The 18664-nt window shown below is 42.7% G+C and overlaps 1 protein-coding gene across 1 annotated transcript in view; it reads right to left on the bottom strand.

Annotated features, from left to right (window-relative positions):
• The window catches only part of LOC138184321 (discoidin domain-containing receptor 2), a 155361-nt gene that overhangs the window by 2878 nt on the left and 133819 nt on the right, over positions 1 to 18664 (bottom strand). The window contains exons 11-15 of the mRNA XM_069122187.1: positions 15602 to 15724; positions 12796 to 12905; positions 8421 to 8621; positions 7188 to 7280; positions 309 to 450 (exon numbers count right to left, since the gene is read on the bottom strand). Of these exons, the coding sequence (XP_068978288.1) occupies positions 309 to 450; positions 7188 to 7280; positions 8421 to 8621; positions 12796 to 12905; positions 15602 to 15724 (669 nt within the window). The remainder of the gene's footprint in view (positions 1 to 308; positions 451 to 7187; positions 7281 to 8420; positions 8622 to 12795; positions 12906 to 15601; positions 15725 to 18664) is intronic.

The following is an 18664-nucleotide window of genomic DNA, read 5'->3' as shown; positions in this document are numbered from 1 at the left end:
TTTTTTAAACGTTGTTTTGATATTTAACTCGATAATGCTTAAAACTAGATATATAGAAAACATATATGTATGTATGTAATAAAAACAAAAGCTGATAACAGTAAAAATTAGTACGAACGATTGCTTAAAGATATATTTAAATGGTCATACGATAAAAAGATACAGTTGAATTATACAGGCATATTGCGACGATTTGAACTACGATAGCTTCGTATATCGGTCATACACGATTTGTAGACAATTCGAAAACATGCATGCATGAGGCATTGTATATCGCGTTCGATTGGTATCGTTCGAATAAAGCTTACCAGGAATATGGATTCCCAGGCCATCCAGCGTATCGGCAGGGGTACCGTGCCATCGACTTTGTAATAATCGCTCGCGTACAATTCGTTGTCCGTACCAAAATCCGAGATTTTAATGTGATAAGCTTTGCCCACCAAGCAATTCCTGTAATCGAAAATCATCGTTATCGATGAACGCGATGAATCGACTGTTCTGCTCTACAAACGTTCCGATCTGCGCCACTTAATTAACTTCCGAAACAACATCGAACGAGCTTTTATCGTTATTATCGCTATTGCTAACGATCATCTAATTTACCGCACGATAACTGCTTCCATAGGTTTTTGATTCGTGTTATTTCGTCCGTCAAATTTCGTTTCCAGCGCGTTTCACGTGGACAGGAAACGTTGATCGGCTCTTGTGTTTCGTTTGTAGCTTTCGCTTGCTAAAAGGGTGCAGTTTTCTCTGTGCACCTCAAAGGGGAAACTTGTATCGAGAACACTTTGGGAATGATTGTAGGCTCGGCCGCAGATACGTGAATCAGTTTCGACTTCAGCCGGAGAATTCGAATACTTTTCCGACCGATTCATTTCGAATGAAAAAGGCACGGTTCAAATCGATCTCTCGTCGGTATGTGGGGTGCATAGCGTAGCCGCCAATCTGCATACGCGTACGCATTCTGTGCATGGTAGCCGACCGGAAGCAGGAATGGCTGCCTGCAGGCTGTATTTGCACGTACGTGTAGATGAGCTACGTTTCCTGTACAAGCACACGCAACTCTACAATCGAACGTAGCGTTGTGGCAAAGTTTACAAGCGACCGGCTGGATCGTTGAATGATCATCGTGGATCGTTATGAAACGGGATAAGATTCGCGGTCGTAAAAGAATGCGAATCTAAATACGGATGTATCGTGTTCTATCACGTGTACGCGTTTATGTATGTACTGTATACATTAGCAGATTTATATACGTTTGTGTATGGTTGTATGGATGCTGCTATAATTCTAGTTTGTATATAATATATAATTCAGATGCTGGTTTAATTCTAACTGGATTTGAAACGAGTTGTGCTTAATTATGTCTTGATCTATCCCGAAACGTTGAATGTTCCATTGCTTGAGATAATTAGCGAGGTTTAAGATTGACTTGAACGTTTAAATTTGTTATTAAACGTCTCGTTTCTATGGTTTTTGGGGGACGGAATGTTTCTAGAAGAATAAAAACTTAAGAAATACCAAGTTGTTAATTCTTAGAAGCACCAAATTCTGTAATTAATTCGCCGTTTGTAATATTAGATTCCCATTAACTCTAAATCACGGAGGTGAATTCTCCTTTCATAAGGCTTTCAAGAACGAAGTTAAGGGAATCAGGCTACGGAGAAGTGACAAGAACATTGTCACGCGATAATCGGCGCGAATTACAAAGTTCGCCCATTAATAGAAATGAATCAGTTCTGTAGCGAAGTTGCACGATGGTCGAGCACATCCGTATACGTTTCTCGTTGTCGCGAAACGGTGTTAATTCGTGTCTTCATAGAGGACACTCGAACACCGCGAAATATCCATCTAACAGCATTCCATTTTGGTGTCGGTCGGCGGACTGCCTCCTGCTTTCAAAGACGAACTATAATTCTCGCCGAGACAAACGAGCAACTGAACGGTATTTGAGTATCCAGCGCTATCGAGTGAATGGAGTCAATTAATTTCGACGGTGGAACAAAGCTTCAATTTGCAGCCAGAACCTAGGTAATTAGCCGCACTTTATCGATCACGTTATTGGCTATAGCATGTTCCTGGAGTACACGGATGGCGACGACGACGACGACGACGACGGCGGCGGCAACAACGGCTAACCTGATCCACGGAAGTCCTGGGTCAGAACGTTAATGCAATAAGCAATGTTCACTAGCCGGATCCTATTGAGCCTCTGTGTGAATTATATTAAGTGGAAGTGTCTATCTGCAGATACCAGTATGTTTGACTCGATTATAATTGGATTTCGCGACAAGCGGCGATAGTTAACGACTGACGAACCAACCTCAAACCACTGATGTTCTAATTCGAACTACTCTGTTAAACTGTACTCCGTCGCTAATTATATTTTATAAATACTGCTCGCGAGCTTTCCACACTCACTGTAGTCTTTACTTATGATTTTTCGTTACTTAGGTACTACTCAGTCCCGGTATTAAGTTATTCATCAAAGAGGGTCTTGAAATATTCAGGGGGTCCGTAATGCGCGACAGAAGACTTCTTGCTCGAGTTCAGACGAACGAATCCTCCCCGAAGACAGAGGGTATCTACTTTCCCTCGACAACTCGAGAAGAGTCACTCGTACGGCTATTATCGATTGTCACTGCGTTCAAGTGTCTTCGGCGATGCTCTCGCGTTAGTCGTCGAGCCAAGGAGTTCGAAGGCCCTGTGTGCGATCGGCCGGACTTCGACCTCGTGATGTCTCGACGCCGTCACATCGAAAACCGAGTAGCAGAGGTTGCTCTTGTCGCTAGAAAGAGGGTGATGGGAGAGGTGAATGATCTAAAAAAAAAAAAAAAGGAAAAGGAAGCGAGTAAGAGAGGAAAAGAAGAAAGGGACGGTAGAAAGATGTGGGAGGTAGAGAAAGCTATTCTCTACATTTGTAATCGAAGTCGGAACAAAGGAAGAGCCACGCTTAGTCGGGGTTGGAGTACCTACATTGAGTCTTCGTCGTTCTCCATGATCGAGCTACACGTTCTTGCGGCGTGTGCGACCACTATTGCCGTTTCTGGTAACACCATCACCATCACGAACCACCACCATCGCTATTGGTATTGCTCTTATCCTGACGACCACATAGAACCATTCTGTGTATGTGTATGCTTGTGTGCTGCTCCTTTCTATCGTCTTTCTCTTTATCCTTAAGTGTTTCACTCATACGCGCTTACTCATATACTCTCTTATATCCCGATCACACGCACGTTCTTCCTTTCCTCGACTATTATAGACGCACACGAATATACGTACGTATACACACGTATACACGTACAAGGAAGAACCCTTCCGTCCGTTCTCGTCCTTTTTTCGATCGTGCCAATTGAATTGCATTACCGTTTGATCAGCGATCGATTCTTTCCTCTTTTCCACTTGGTCCGGCTCCGAGAATGACTTTATACGGCGCGCACTCGCGAATAAAATAAGGTGCCAGGAGAAATTGGCTGGCGAGTGTTAGGATAGGCAGTCGGGGTTGCGGAGCTTCTCCGACACCGGCGATACATACGTGAACTCGCCCCTTCCAATTGATTCTTTCCCTTTTACCTTCACTCAGATTTTCATCATGCTCGCTTAAACCTCGATTGATTCCCAGCGAGATTTATCTTACCCTCTGAAAAGTACTTCAAATCTCGGGTCTCAAATTCGAATACGAAATATTCTTTCTTTATATCTGATTACAATATGTTGGTCAATCAATGTTATCCCGTGCATACGACAAAGTTAGAAAAGTAACGAGTTATTGACTATGAAACAAGAAGAGAACATGTAGGAATGTAACAGAGGTACAAAGTTACCTGTTCTTGAAAGAGAATTTTTAGGGACGAAGATTATAAGCTTTGGATTACGAGGTTCGTAAGAGGTCTGTAATAAGCTGATCTCTTAATTCCTCTTTCAGGGCTACTTCAGACTTCACAGAAAGCAGTTCCTTTTTCACGATGCGAGCTTAATTGGTCGTGGCACGCGATGCACGCGTCATGTTTCGATGGACGAAAGGAATCAGGTTCATAAAAGAGGACGAGCACAGGATGGGCCACCTATCGTGGACGTTGCTCTTTCAACGCGTTACAGTCAGTGGAAGAATTTACGCGACGATCATGACGAAATTCCCGCAGAATCATATGTTTCGCTGGAAATCGTCGGTTCGTCGCGTCAACGCCTATCATCCGGACGGACGTTTATCTACGGCATTACATTTTGATTAAATTCCGGGCCACCATGAAATTCTGATTCCTTTGCAAATGGATTCACCGCGTTTGCGGCTGCTCTCCAGTTACATCATGCGACAACAGGTCGTTCACGTTCGACGACCAGCTCGGTAAAAGCCGGTTAAATATTTTCGTCGAACGTCCTCTCGCCGCCTCGTTACGAATTCTCGAAAATCGAATGAGTCACGATTCGACCTGATAAAATTTAACGAGTCAAATTCATCGAGTTATTTACAGTTATTTTTCTCTTCTGATTTCGAGAATTGTTACCTTGTTAATTGAATTTTGCATTGAATTTTCCACTGAAATATAAATATTTCAGCCGTGGTCAAACAGGTTAAATGGTAAAACAAAGAATGGAAAAACATGTGACGTGTGTTTAATTGTTTAAGAAATACTCCAGTGGGCCACGAATTTTGTTTGAACGAATTGCGGAGTTCTATTTTGTGAAACGTTCCTTGTTAAACATTGCCCAACGAACGTGTAACTTCGTGTTTTCGTTAATGTTCAAACAGAGCTCGGTTATTTTCCGGTTCTCCGTTCATTCGTGAAAAGTTGAAATTCGTGTGTGACGGATCTCGTGTGCAGCTCTCTCGCGATCACGGATATCGCATGCTATACGCGAAGATTTAATAAAGCTGATAGTAAAATAACTTTAGTTTTTGCAATTTCACAACAAGAATCTTCTCTTTGAATCGACAAAGGGCTGTTTAAAGCTTTGTGGCAACCGAGAAATACGTTTTCTTTCGTCGGATCGTTTGAGCACTCGGACCGTACGAACTTTGATGTTTGGAATTTCCATCTCTATAATTAACCTACATCGTAACTAAAGAAAGAGGAAGAAAAATGCAGGAAACATTATGCTTTGCATCAGAAACATTGGACTTGCGACCGATAATATGAAAATAATTAAATATCATTTTTCTAAAGTCAATGTTAAATTAATTGTTATCGAAACATAAAAAGAAATAAAAATGTCTGATGTATTTAGGGAATGGCGTGGATGATGATGAGATCGACTTAAATCTGCTTCTAATAATACTACGGAGAGAACGTATAGGAAGCGCATCCTGGTATTCTATTAAGATTTACGAGCGGTCGTTTGAGAGACACTGGTCAACCGGAAACTAGGTTCCACGTGTTGTAAGAGCACCGCGGTTAGCGTGAATATGTATGTAGAGCACATATGCACATATGTGCATCTATACTTCCCATCGATTCAACGGGGATGGCCATTGCATTTCAATAACAGGAACATGGATGGGTTTCGTTGCATACCGGCTATACATGTACGCTTTTGTCTGTGAAAGTCAAGGGTTTCTGATCCTGGATATTATACGCCTTGTGCGGGATGTCAAAGATCATCCAGTTCTATTGGCCAATAACAGAGCATTTGTTAGTCTTTAGGATTTTCTTCGAAATTTTTAGCAAATCTATTGCCTCGTCGATATCAATAAAAATAAAGTAAATACCTATATTAAGCGAAGTAATTTTTTTTTTATGAAATACAGTTGGACATAAAATATATTCGAGCAAATTTATTTCGGGTCGATTAATTGAAAAATATAAATATAGTGGGCTATTACTATCACGTACTGGGCGAGGAACAATATTGGCGAAATTGAATGACGCGTAAAACACATCGAAATAAAATTGATCGCAACGATATCGAAACGTAGAATTGGGAATGTCCCATATTACGAAAATACTCTTTCTAGGGGGTGTCACGCTTGTACACTCTATAAAAGTTTATCGAGCCTTCCTATCGAATCGAATGTAATTTTGGTACTGGTACGTTGTTAGGAGATTCGTGCTGTGATAATTTCGTACGATTGGAAAGTTACGCCGGATTTTACGAACAACCAGGTCGAACTAATTTATAGTTGTAATAAACCGAGCAAACAATTTTGATGTTGACGCATAGCCGATAATGACTGCAACGTACACGTTTAATCGTTATTCCACGGGAAAATAAACTACCGTTCTTGCTATTTTCCGCTCGACGTATCGCTAACGAATCGCTGATTTCCCATGTGGTTTTGCGGCTTCGTTTGTTTTGGGGGCTTATGGAAATGCGCTCTGGGAAAGCTATAATTTAATTTCAACTTCAGCGACAAACCCCGATATCGGGTTTTCGCTTTCCTGCGAACTGATGCTTATCACGTTCTAAAGAACCACTTCTTTAAGCGGTATTTATTTCTGACCATTTCGTTAATCGTCAATTCTTTCAATTTTATTTTTATACCACATATCAATATTTCCAGAATGCTTAGAGGCATATCGATTATACGATTTCTTTTATAAACATTGTGGATAAATAACACAAAAGTAACTTTCAAAATTACGATACACATTTTTACCGGTACAAAAAAATAATCACGCTACTGGAATATTTTGTACACAAGTATGTGTAATCATAGAACAAGGAAGTAAAATTTTCTTAGCTCGCATAGTGTCTTATAGAGACGGAATGGTGGATGAAAAACCAGAAAATGCCATTCGGAATCGAATGTAAGTACGAAAACACAGGATTATATTCCAAAGCGAAAGCTCCAGAAATTCGTCTTCCTCTATGGAATATCACATCACGGTAATCCTTTCAGGAACCTCGAAAATTGCTTTCTCCGTATTCGTAGCTACATCTGTGTTGCGCCGACGCGACGAGCGGTTAAAGGGAAATGAAATCGCGAAGAGTACGAAACAGCTTGATTAAAGGACGTCATTTATACGCATTCCCTGTTGTATTCCACGGGCTAGAAGTCGAAACAACATTTACGTATCTCTCTGTCTTCTCTCTTTCTTGTCGACTCCTCCTATTTAGAGTAACAAAACATCTGCGCTACGGACGAAACGATGATAGTTTGGATGTGCGCTGCTAAGACGCGTTTATCCTCGTGGGAAAGAGAGATCCGGCCGGATACGTTCGCTCGAACTTCTCGTCGTACTCACCTAGTAGCCAGATCCCGGTGCACGAAGTTCAGATTCTCCAGGTACCGCATGCCCGACGCGATTTGCGCCGCCATGTAGATGAGACAGTTGAAACTGAAACGAGGAAAGCGGCATGAGTTGCAAGAGGACGAAGTTAAGGCGTGAGACTGCAAGCTTTTCAGAGATGGGGTGAGTCAAGGAGTGAGGGAGGGGGAGGGTGATAGGAAAGGCAGATAGAGGAACAGAGAAGAGGAAGGCCTGGTTGGTTGGAAAGAGACGGACGGGTTCGTCGGAAACGACGGAACGCGAAGGGGGTTGCTGACTGTACTCGAAGGCTACGTCGCTCACGATTAATAAACGCTTCAAACTCCAACCTGGGCGAAACTTATTGGGTGTTAACTTCGCGACGCCTCGCCACAGCGGATGGAACTAAACCACGAGTCTTGCTGACGAACGCCGATGTTTCACCGGAGGAGTTATTGAAATTCTAGCGTTTGATTAATTTTCACGCGTTGCCTCGACGCTAGCCTCGTAGGCATGGGATCAATCTCACTGTGTACTTGCGAATCCGGGTCAATTTCCGTACGAAAGTTTCGTAGGATCCGAACGATATTCGTTACAGTTTCTGATGTTTTATTGCAGTTTCTGTACTTGTAAAGTGATATAACGTTAGTGAATACTGTAAAATACGACGTGTAGTTATAAGTACAGAAGTATAAGAAAGTAGCGTAAATACTATAGATTATGTACAACGTGGATTAAGATTTTACTAGAGTTCGATGTTGTAGATGGAAAGCTATTACACAGACTAATCTTCTGGTTAAAGTACTCATAAAAGGCTCGAATCTCCTTGCTGAAAGTTTGATTGTACTTGAAAGTACCGCTTACTCGGGATACTTGCAAAGAGTTCTAACCCACCTTGTGAAGATTCGAATCTACTTAAAAGTATTTTCTCTTTTTTCCGAAATCGTCACTCATTAGGTGTTTGAAAGTACGCGGATAGTTTCGATTTTACTATTTTAAAGATATTTCCAAGATCCCATCTCTACCTGATGCAATTTTTATTTACTGTCTGAAGTTTATCAGACTGTGATTTCATTTTCTAAATGCTGTGACAAGGTACATTCTACTTCGGATGTTTTTCATACTGTTGCATATTATCCGCATTCGGTACATATTTCTACGTTTAAATTTAACAAATGCATGAACATTCGCGGATGATTGGTTTTCTAGCGTCGTTAAATGGATAGTTACCTGAGCGTTTTGACACCGATCGGCATAGAATGGGCATCTTCGGCAGTGATATGCGTCTTGAGGAATTGGCAGAGATCTCCATGTTCCAGGTACTCCATTACTACGCAATATGGCTCTTCGCGGCAGCAAGCACCCAGGACTCGGGCGATATTGCGATCCTCTAGAGCTGCCAGGATCCTGACGTCTCGTTGGAAATCCATCCTTAACAGATCCATAGGATTTACTAACTCGTGGCTTTATTACCTACGAATATTTGGTTTGGATGATTCGATCGTTCGAAAAAACGAAACATCTGAATTCCAATTTCTTTTCTGCATTCTAACGTGTTCTTTTCTTAGGTAATCCTGTTATTTGTTATCTTCTTCAAATGTCTATCGCCAACACCCGTGTACATAAACAGAAATTCCGTACGATAAAAAAGAAATAAAAAGAGGAAAAAAAAAACAAGTATAAACGTAGAAAACCGTATACAGCGTCCAATTTTACATCGACGCGAGGCAACTGGAAGATTGTTAAAGCAAATGGAGCCATTGCTTGGCTCGGCAGTGTCCATCGTGCGAAATAACCGTAAGATTTTCGAAGAAAGTTTCGGCGTTTCGTTTGTATGCAGGCACCGGAGGTAAAGCGAACCCAAGACGTAGCCGTGTCGAGGGAAGCTCTGCTTTTCAGAAACGCGGTAACAAGACGCGTTTCCACGCAGCATCGTTACTTCAGCTTTACTTACGATCGACTTGGTAATGGCACTCTCGCGTGATAGCTTAATGCGGCCGTTAACAAAACTACGTGGCTCGTATCGATTCTCCATAAACTGCGAATTCTGGTGCGTTCCATGGTCCTGGCACCTCGGAACGTCGCGTGGGCGACAAATATATCCCTGATGGGGCTAAATTGTAAGCGAAATAATACGTTGCCGGTCTCGATGTCCGTAGGTGGAGCGCGTTAATTGCAGCTTGTCCATCGTCTTCCGATTCTCCTTATCAAATGTCCGCGTGATCAAGCGTCCAGGGAACGTCGTTACGCTATCTGTTCCGCAGGGATAAGCTTAAGAGGCGCGATTCATTTTTCGAATGAATATTCATGGAAGATAGGCAAGGCAAGAAATCGAGAGATGAAAATGTTGGCGAGTAAAGAAACACGGATATAATGAGAAGTGTCCGAACAAAGCTGAACTACAGTGGTGATATTGCCTTTGACCTTGCAATCGAGTTGAACGTAAAAGTAAAGTTACGTTGAAAAATATTATTTCTAAAAAAAAAAATTGGATTTCACAAAATCGAAATGTTCGAACGACTCTGTGTTTGTTCGTGAAAATTGAAAGCATTGTTCGATGGCTGGAGGACCGAAGTTATACATATTCCCCGAAAAATGGCCGCGATTGTTAACGAAGGGAGAAAAACTCTCTTCAATAATGAACGAAACACGAAACGATGGAACGGTAAAAGGGTGCTCAGAGCCGGGAAACGTGAACGCGATTAAATCATATCGCGTATCCGGGATCGAAGAATTCAACGTGCTGTTTTTTAACGAGAATATGACCGGCAGAACATTAACCGGCTCGTTATTTAACGTTGTTTTGAACAAAGCGTACACCATCAAGAGAGTCAATACCTGTATATATCTTGATGTCGGCTATGACGCATAAAATATTCCTTATTCGTTGTAAGCAGGATCTTTCGTGAACGTAGACCAGTCGTCAAGAGCGAGCTGGTATTCTTGTTGCGTGTTTGGACGAGAAAGTTGAATTGGTTGGATCGTTAAGCGACCATCAAACATTTGCAAAGTGAAAGCCGAAGAAACACGAGATTTTTTTGTCTTTGATGGTGAGATCACGTGGATAAGTTGAAAGCACAAGGTGGAAGCGCGAGGTGGAAAAGGAAGTGGAGCAAGTTCCAGTCACGATAGGGGCGCGATAAGTCATCCTCGCGGTGGGAGACTTGTTGCGTGAGCAGACGTTCGAAGAACCGTGGAAACCACGGAGGAACTATGGGTCGGATCGTTTCGTTTTTTATTTACGATGGTGCGTGCGCCGCTGGTCTTCGAAGCACCGATATTTACACAAATCACGATAAGGCGGAACGACAAGAGTATATTAGTAGAAACGATTGGTATACGTGATAAATCATGAACGCAATTACCTCTGTTAATACTACGAGGAGAGTTTCGAAATCTATTGGGTCAGTTTGAAAGCGAGGCAATGATTTTCCCATTGAAATTGACGCGTTACCGTGTTGATCATTGGTGAGCAACATTGGCAGCTTCGATTAAGTACGTTCTTCTTTTATCATATTATGTTACACGGTTACCACTTTTTATATTCATTGAAATGTCCGAGTGATATTAACGGGTCATAAATGATTACAGAATTATGTGATTTAATTGAAACCTAATCTTAGACCTATCGCAGTCACGTACGATTGGCTGAGATGTAAAGAGAATGTAGTATTTCATTAAAAAAAGAAAAAATTGCACGACGCTAAAGATAACTAGAAACAGCGAAGAAGCTTTGCATGTAAAATACCATTCTAAAGAGAAAGATGTTACACCGCGTCGAAGCGTGTGCTTTAAGACGCTGGAGTAAACTGTACGTTAGTGGAGCACTTTTCCCAGGATCTCCTCGCTAAAAGCTCAAAGAAGAAGAAAAATCTTCTACGAACTAAATAGACTACGTAAACGACTCGTCTTTCGCATCCTTCTTGTCATCACCCGTGCGACATCATCGAAATTAGTTAGAAACTAGAACGTCACGGTCTTAAAAGTCTTGAAGGCGAATCGTTTTTCCGTTCTCCTTTTCAGCAAGCATCAGATAACTCATTCGCGACGATGAAACTTTCCTTATCCCCTCCCTTGCACAGAGTTTCTCGGTCACAAAAGCTGGAGGGAGCTGCAACGATGTCCGATGGACGTTGTCGATATTCGTTTCGGAAGAAAGCTTTGTCGTTTGTCCCTGGTGGATTCGTTTGGTTTGCTCTTCCTGTCCCCTGGCCAACCACCCTATGATCCCTCTTTCGCGTCGCCACGAAGCGCGGCGAACTCCCGATACCCTATCTCTCTGGTCATTGTATGCAAATCTATTCCATTCGTGGAATCGAACTGGCCTTTTTCTGATGTCTAGCTTGATAGCCGCGAGAACGATCGTCTTCGCCGGTATATCTGGACGTTTCACCGCCGTGTGGTTTCCTCTATAAAACGACACGGCCACGATGCGACTGCTAGAACCAGGAGGAGAGGGACAGAGAGAACCGGTGGCCCCGGTTTCGGAGGAAAAGAAAAACCGGGACACATTTGGGAAGAGCCAGCAACGCTATGAATTTTATGCACAGGGCAGCTATTCCGGGGATGGCGATCGCTCGATGCATTCGCAATCGGTTTGTATCACGACCTACGTTGCTCCTGTGTACGGTGCTGCTAGCGAAATAGACCCGATTTTGTTGCGTTATGCTCGCCAGCCATTGTGTATCTTGCAGGTAGCATCGGTATCGAGGACGCCGTTTCCTCGAACGGTGCCATTTATGTTTCTTTTTTGGTTTTAATCGCAATACTTTTGAATGGGTTTGAGAGAGATTTTGTAGATAGGTTCTAGTCATTATTTTCTATGCGAGAAGTGTTAGAAGCGTCTCTTTGTTATAACGACTACTGTTGCTTGTAAGCAGAGGACTTCTACTTTGGATTGCCGATTTTAACGAAACATTTAAAGTAGGTAATCCGGGTTTCTTTTTAATCAGGTTTTCCAACTGGATAGTTGAAAGATAGGGCAATAACGTCTTACGTCAGGGAAATATTGGGCTATTTCTACTTGAATCTTGGGATAAACGTTATCCTTCTCCTTTCCCTTCCGCTTTAACACTCTCTCCTGTTTTACGCTTCCTTCTATTTCTTCTCTTTCTATTTTTTCTCCTCCGCTTTTTGCTTTTTCTATTCCTTCGAAGACATTGGTAATATTGCAATACCTGCTATTTCAAGAATTTATTGCCATTTTTCATGGCAATTAATAAATAAAAATCGGTACTTTGAAAACTTCGAATTCTCGTCTTATTAAATCTACCGCTATCTTGTACTACCGAGGCAGGATAAATTAAATATAAAAAATTAGTCGTAACGAGCCGATCTTTCATCTTTCTTATCACCAACATCTTTCCCGGTGATCAGTCGACTCTTTGAAAAGTACGGCCTTGGTTGAATAGAAGAAGAAATCTTGCGTAAAATCAGGTCTCGCTTAACCGGGACCGTTCTTCCGCGGTTGTAAAATGTTTATCGCCCTGACGTCGAGAAAAGCGGGACAAGAAGATGCGGGGCAATGGCTCGATCGAGCTCGTTGTAACGGCGAAACGGAATGCAAATTACGTGCGAGCGATGCGCGCAACTTTTCTATACTCACTTTTCTTTCTCGCTGGCTTCCGGCAGTAAAAATTTGACGGCGACGAGACGCTTGCCAACGGTGGTCGTCGTTCCGTATTCCGGGATCCCTTCTGCTTCCGCCACGTACACCTTTATGGGCATAATTTGTTTACATTTTACACGGGAATCGTTTTCGTTTGGGATTGGTCAGCTATGAAGAAGAATTCTCCCGGTGTCGACCGTTTATTACAAAATAAAATGTCTGGGTATCGCGAGCTGCTCGTTAGAGCTATAAATTCGTCTAACGAGAATGGATGATCCCTGAATTAGATTATTCGTCGTACGGCGAATTTATCGCGAAACTTTCACCGGAACGGTTATACTCGCCGCCACGTTTGTGGAAGATGGCCGTCGATAGCGGCCAGTCAGACACCGGAAGTCAGATAAGGTTCGATACACACGAGCGATACGATATCGTTTCAGTTTCGTAGCGGTGACATCGCGCGATTCAACTTTACATTTTCAACAGCGATACTGTATGTTTGCGTGCATCTCGTTATTAGAAATACATTAATTGACAGTTTCGCAGCGATACGGGGTTAACAATATCGAAATTGTATTTATCGGAAGAGAGAGAGAAAAGTACAGGTTTCATATTCAAAAACAGGAAAGCTTATCACTACGAACATACCAGTCGACTCTGAATTTATAGCACGCTTTAAAAAACGATTTGATTTTCAGCTAGTGTTTGTTATTTTATTCAAATTACTGGAAAGTAGAGCAATGTCCTTATAGTAGCCCCTTTGATTCGTCGAATGGCACAGCGTCACTGCTACGACATCGTTCGCATCAAGCCCAACACATTCTTTGCTATCGACGTACGAATTACGTCGATGCAATTAACCAAGTAACGTTACCGACGCGATTCCCGCGTCTTCATGCTTTAAGCGTGTCAACAAAATTCATTCCGCGATTCTACAAAGTAGTAGGCCGTTCGTTAGAACAGCAATCGTAGATATAGGATTAGGCTGTATTTTAGTAAAAGCGAATGGGTTAAACAATCAACATTCGAGCATTGTCGTTGCCACATACGATATACATCGAAATCCAGCTGGGAAATTAGTAATTTTCTGATGGTAACCGACACCATTATCCTATGTAGAGCGAACAACGATTAATTCCGCGCTTGATCCGCGGTCGAGATTTCGAAGTCAAAGCGATCGCGTGCATGTAGATGCAGCGGCCGGCTGACACGGCCGAAACTCGAACGGGAGAGAAGCATCTCTCTTGGCCCGGTCATTAACGGTGTGCCAGAGGCCGGATAGGAAACAAAAGGGAATTATTAGCCGCTCTAACGCATTCGAAACTGATTATCCTGGACGAGCTAGACGAGGCGCTATTGTGACGGGAAGAATAACAGGGTGGACACTTCGTTAATCGACGTATTGTTGCGCATAGCCAGTGGCGAATTGTCCGTGTACGGTCAACAAACGGATTGATTTCTCTCTCACTGGCTCTACTCTCGGTTTCTCTCGTCGCTACGGTGTTCTCTGGTTGTCGTTTAACCACCACCGTGCAAGGAAAGCTAGACGCGTATCGCGCGTATTCCCGAATTCATGCAAAATCGACGGCTGGGAATACCCGTCACGATGCCTCTGTCGTTCGTTGTTGACGATTGGTTGCGCAAGCAGTGCTACCAACGCAACATCCGGTTCGTTCGTAATATCGGCCCCGTTTGTAATTTAACCCTGTGTGGCTCGATGCTATTTCAGTAGGTGTTTCCGTTGGTCTGTATTAGCGGGGTAAAGCGACACTTTATAAACAGCCAGTGTATTATGATAATGTTGCGGGAATCGCATAGAGAGGTTAGGTCTGAGGTTACAGCGCCGCCCCGATGATATGACGTACTATACAATAGCATTGGAAAACGCGAGATCGCTAATTTCGTGATTCTGTGATGAACGCGAATGATATAGGGCGATTATGTGACGTTCAGAAGCAACTTGATGTTATACGATGTAGGGATATATTTGTTTTTTTTTTTTGGATAAAATGTCTCTGTCTTCTTTGGGAATTGCGCTGATAGAAAGTAATAGGATTTCCTCTTATCCGGTTCTCCTTTAATAGAACTCCGCTTTAATTATATTTTCGTTACGAAGTCCAAAGGGATGAATAAGAGAACTTCGTAAAGGAAATTTCAATCGAACGAATGACGAGGACATTCTTTGGATCTAATTTTGAAGCAGAAGAAAAGGAAGGAGATGGAAGTGTGTAAGATGTTTAATTAAAGAGTTCTGTTTTCCTAGATAAATAATAAAGTATAGATAAATATTCTTGCCATTTAATATTCTGAACGCGGGTTAAAGTTAAAGAGAATTTATGGAAAATGAGGAATTAAAAATTTAGAAACTCCAAATGGAGGTGAAAATGAAAATAGTGCGATTTTCCTGCAGCAAATGGATCACGATCAAGAAAGCAAACGAAAATTATCGATGAAACGTTATTTGTTTGCGTATATTTCGTAGACAAAATATCAAAAATTATTTCATTTTATTTACAACCTACAAATGATATTCTGCATATATTTTCAGCTTAATTGATTGCTCATTCATGCATCCCTACATCCAGTCCCGTAAAGATCGACTAAGAGGAAGCCTATCGTACAAGATCGAGATCAAAATGAACAAAGTATCTACGTTTCAATGCGAAGAGGATAATAAAGCAAATCCTAACACGGGGGTAATTCGTTACCGAAGTGGACGTGACGAATCGTCGATCGTGGCGTCCAATTCGCGTGTCTAATTTAAAATAGATATGTGGTTGGTACGTAATAACAATGTCGTTACCGTTCCGAAGGCCCCTTCGGCAAGTTTCGAGAGCATGCGGAGGCGATGCCGTGGGAAGAGCGGGACGCTTGTCTGCTCCAGACGTCTCTTCAGGGCCGAAAGTACCTCCTGTTGAGTCGGCGACTGAAACAACGAAAGAACAATGCATCGTTCGTGGTATCGATCGATAATCAACGATCTATGATCACGCTAACCGCGGTAACACGAGGGTTTCATGGGGGCCGGTCTGCGGATGAATTATTCGTCGTTTCCCGCGCCAGTAAATTACCTGTGATGTATTACAAACCCGACAGACTTATACAATAATTTAAGTGGCAAAATTATCTCTATAAATCGGAGCCTATATCTCTCTCTGTATAAAATATCTCGTTCATCGTCGATTTCATCCATTTGACATCCCTCGAAAGCTTCCTGTCGACTAAAAATCTATTTTTCGAATAATTTCCATATGTCTATGATCGGGAATTGCATACACTCGTTCGTCACATCGATACTCTCAATTTTACGTTAAAACGTTCATTGTTACCGACGTGAAATAAAACGGGGGAGATGAGGCAGAGAGAGAGAGAGAGAGTGAGAGAAAGAGAGAGACAGAGAGAGAGGGAGAAAAAAAAAGGGGAGCAGAGATCGCGTCGAAAGGACCAGTCGAACGTGACGGGTATAACATTCGACACGTCCCATTGTAAAACTGCATCGAGCCACCGATAACCCCTGGCGCGATGTTTTCGGAGGACGGCCGTTTGGGTCTAATGACGGATCGCGCGGGGACAATGATTGGCGTCGCTACGATGCGTCAAGGCCAGGCTCGACGAGCCACCCCGAAATGTTTTGACTGTTTCGAGTGGCGCTGTCGTCTGTCAATCACGCGCAGACGTCTCGACGTAGACGACCACTTTGGGAGCATTGTGTTCGAATCAATCTGTCTACATACCGCGGAAATCGTGGCGATCGCACTGCAATCGTTCCGTCCGATAGTCGGTGTTGCGTCTTCGCGTCAGAAAGAAATCTTGCCATCGACGATCTATCACTTCTGACTTTAAGAGCCTTTACAGGTAAAATTCGTACACCTTCATAGGTAGCGATTCATAACGTCGCCAAACATAAAGCTTATAGAAAATTCAAAGAAGTTTAATGGACAGGTAACTCACACGACGAACGAAAGACCCAGATTCGTATTCAGCTGTCGGATCGATCCATTCCTTTTCACTCTGTGGCGGGCAAAGATGTTGGTTGTACAGGGGATGGATGACTGGGTGCTCGATGAAACGGGGCGCGCGAACACGAGATCGGTATTCTCGAAAAATACGTCGTTCCGTCGGTTGGCACGGTGTGTATTCGGCGTACGCGTTGCAGAAAATAAATCACCGGCATGCTACAAATTTGCCGCGGCGTATTTTTATTCCAACAGATCGCGGCGGGTAGGCGCCGATTTAGGCGCAGGTTGCCGAATCAACCACCCCCTATGTGTAATATTTCTGCGATGTCGGCACGCGAGTCGACGGAAATTGGGGGATGGGTTGAGCACGCGAAAACGTGAAAGAGAAAAAAAGAGGGAGAAAGTTGGAGAGAGGGAGAGAGGGAGAGAGAGAGAGAGAGAGAAAGATAGAGAGAGAGAGAGAGAGGGCTAGAACGACAGAGGGTGGCAGAAGGGAGATAGGATTGCAAACGTGATTACACGACGCGCTTTCTCTCCGCAATTAACAGAGCGAACTGGCCCGGAAGCCACCGGACCGCGTAATGATGATACATTCCACGAGGGTTGCTCCGAGGGTATTCGCGAAAGGGTTCGACGCAGCCCGTTGACGGCAGTTCGTTTATACGTCGACAAACCGATCAATCGAATGATTCTGCAGATTGAGCGGAAACGTTCCTGAATGCGCGCGATACTTTATTTGTTTACCAGCGTGCATACCTTTTACGTTACTTGTTATGCGTAAACAACGTTATACATCGTGCTCAGTGTCTTGATGTTTATGCAAAATGGTCGATACAACGTTTATTACTTTTATTGTATCGTACGATAGATATTGGGTGATTTGGTTCGATCAAATGTTGGAAAATCTAGTAAATTTTTGATAGGTAGTATGGAAAACTGAAGATCAATCATCCGAACTGGTAATCGATACAATGTCAGTATTACAGTCACAATTAAAACTGATTGAAGCTAGTTTCGTCAAAGGATTATTAAGGATTAATTCCAGAAATAATGGTATATATCAGAGCGAGGTATTATCTAAAAATCTTTCAGTTGTCGGTTTTACGTAACGCGACTGTATTGGTTTTGCTCGATCTATATTCAAAATACGTATAATTAAATTATCTCAACCAGTTAAAACTAATATCGACGAAACAAATCTGTTAACGAGCAGATTCAATGGAGCGTATTTTGCATCTGTAACATCTATTGCATTGGTTACACGAATTATTATCTAATCCGATAGAAAGCTCGCGGTATCGATCGAAAGTATTCGTATTGACCTTTAGTCGCGATTCGGTGATTTTTTATGCCAAAAGAGAGCCCTGGGGAACGTCTCGCGCGTTTGACGTCGACGGTGCGTAGCTCCTCCGCTTTTTTACTCTTTTCTCTCTTCATCCGCCCTCACGTTCCGGCGTTCTGGTATTCCGGATACGAGCTACGTTATACTGTACCCACGGGAGGTATATCTACCCCAAATGGTCTGCACTCGTTCCGCCATATTGATTTAAATTATTAATTGCGAACTTTCCCTCGACGAATAGAGTGCACGTTTAATGGCTACTGCAGAAATACAAGTACATTTGAGCAAGGGTGGCTATTATTTATAGATCCAGCGATAACGTAGTTGAATTTTTGCGCGTCGACTTTCGTTTACTTTGTTCGCGATCGAACGTTACGATTATTTCCTTCGTCGTCCGGACGCCGTTTTATCGGTCCCGATACGCGTTCTACCTATTCAGTCCCACCCCGCTCGTCTCCCCGTACGCCATTTTGCATATCTTCGCGTTGCGAAATCGAATTAGAGTTTGCATATCAAAGATCCGACCCATTCGGAGAGTAGTTTTAACGTACATTATGAAAATGTT

Source organism: Bombus flavifrons, chromosome 1 (assembly GCF_040668555.2).
Source record: "Bombus flavifrons isolate JBK064 chromosome 1, iyBomFlav1_principal, whole genome shotgun sequence".
NCBI lineage: Eukaryota > Metazoa > Arthropoda > Insecta > Hymenoptera > Apidae > Bombus > Bombus flavifrons.
This window is presented reverse-complemented; position numbering and strand designations above follow the sequence as displayed.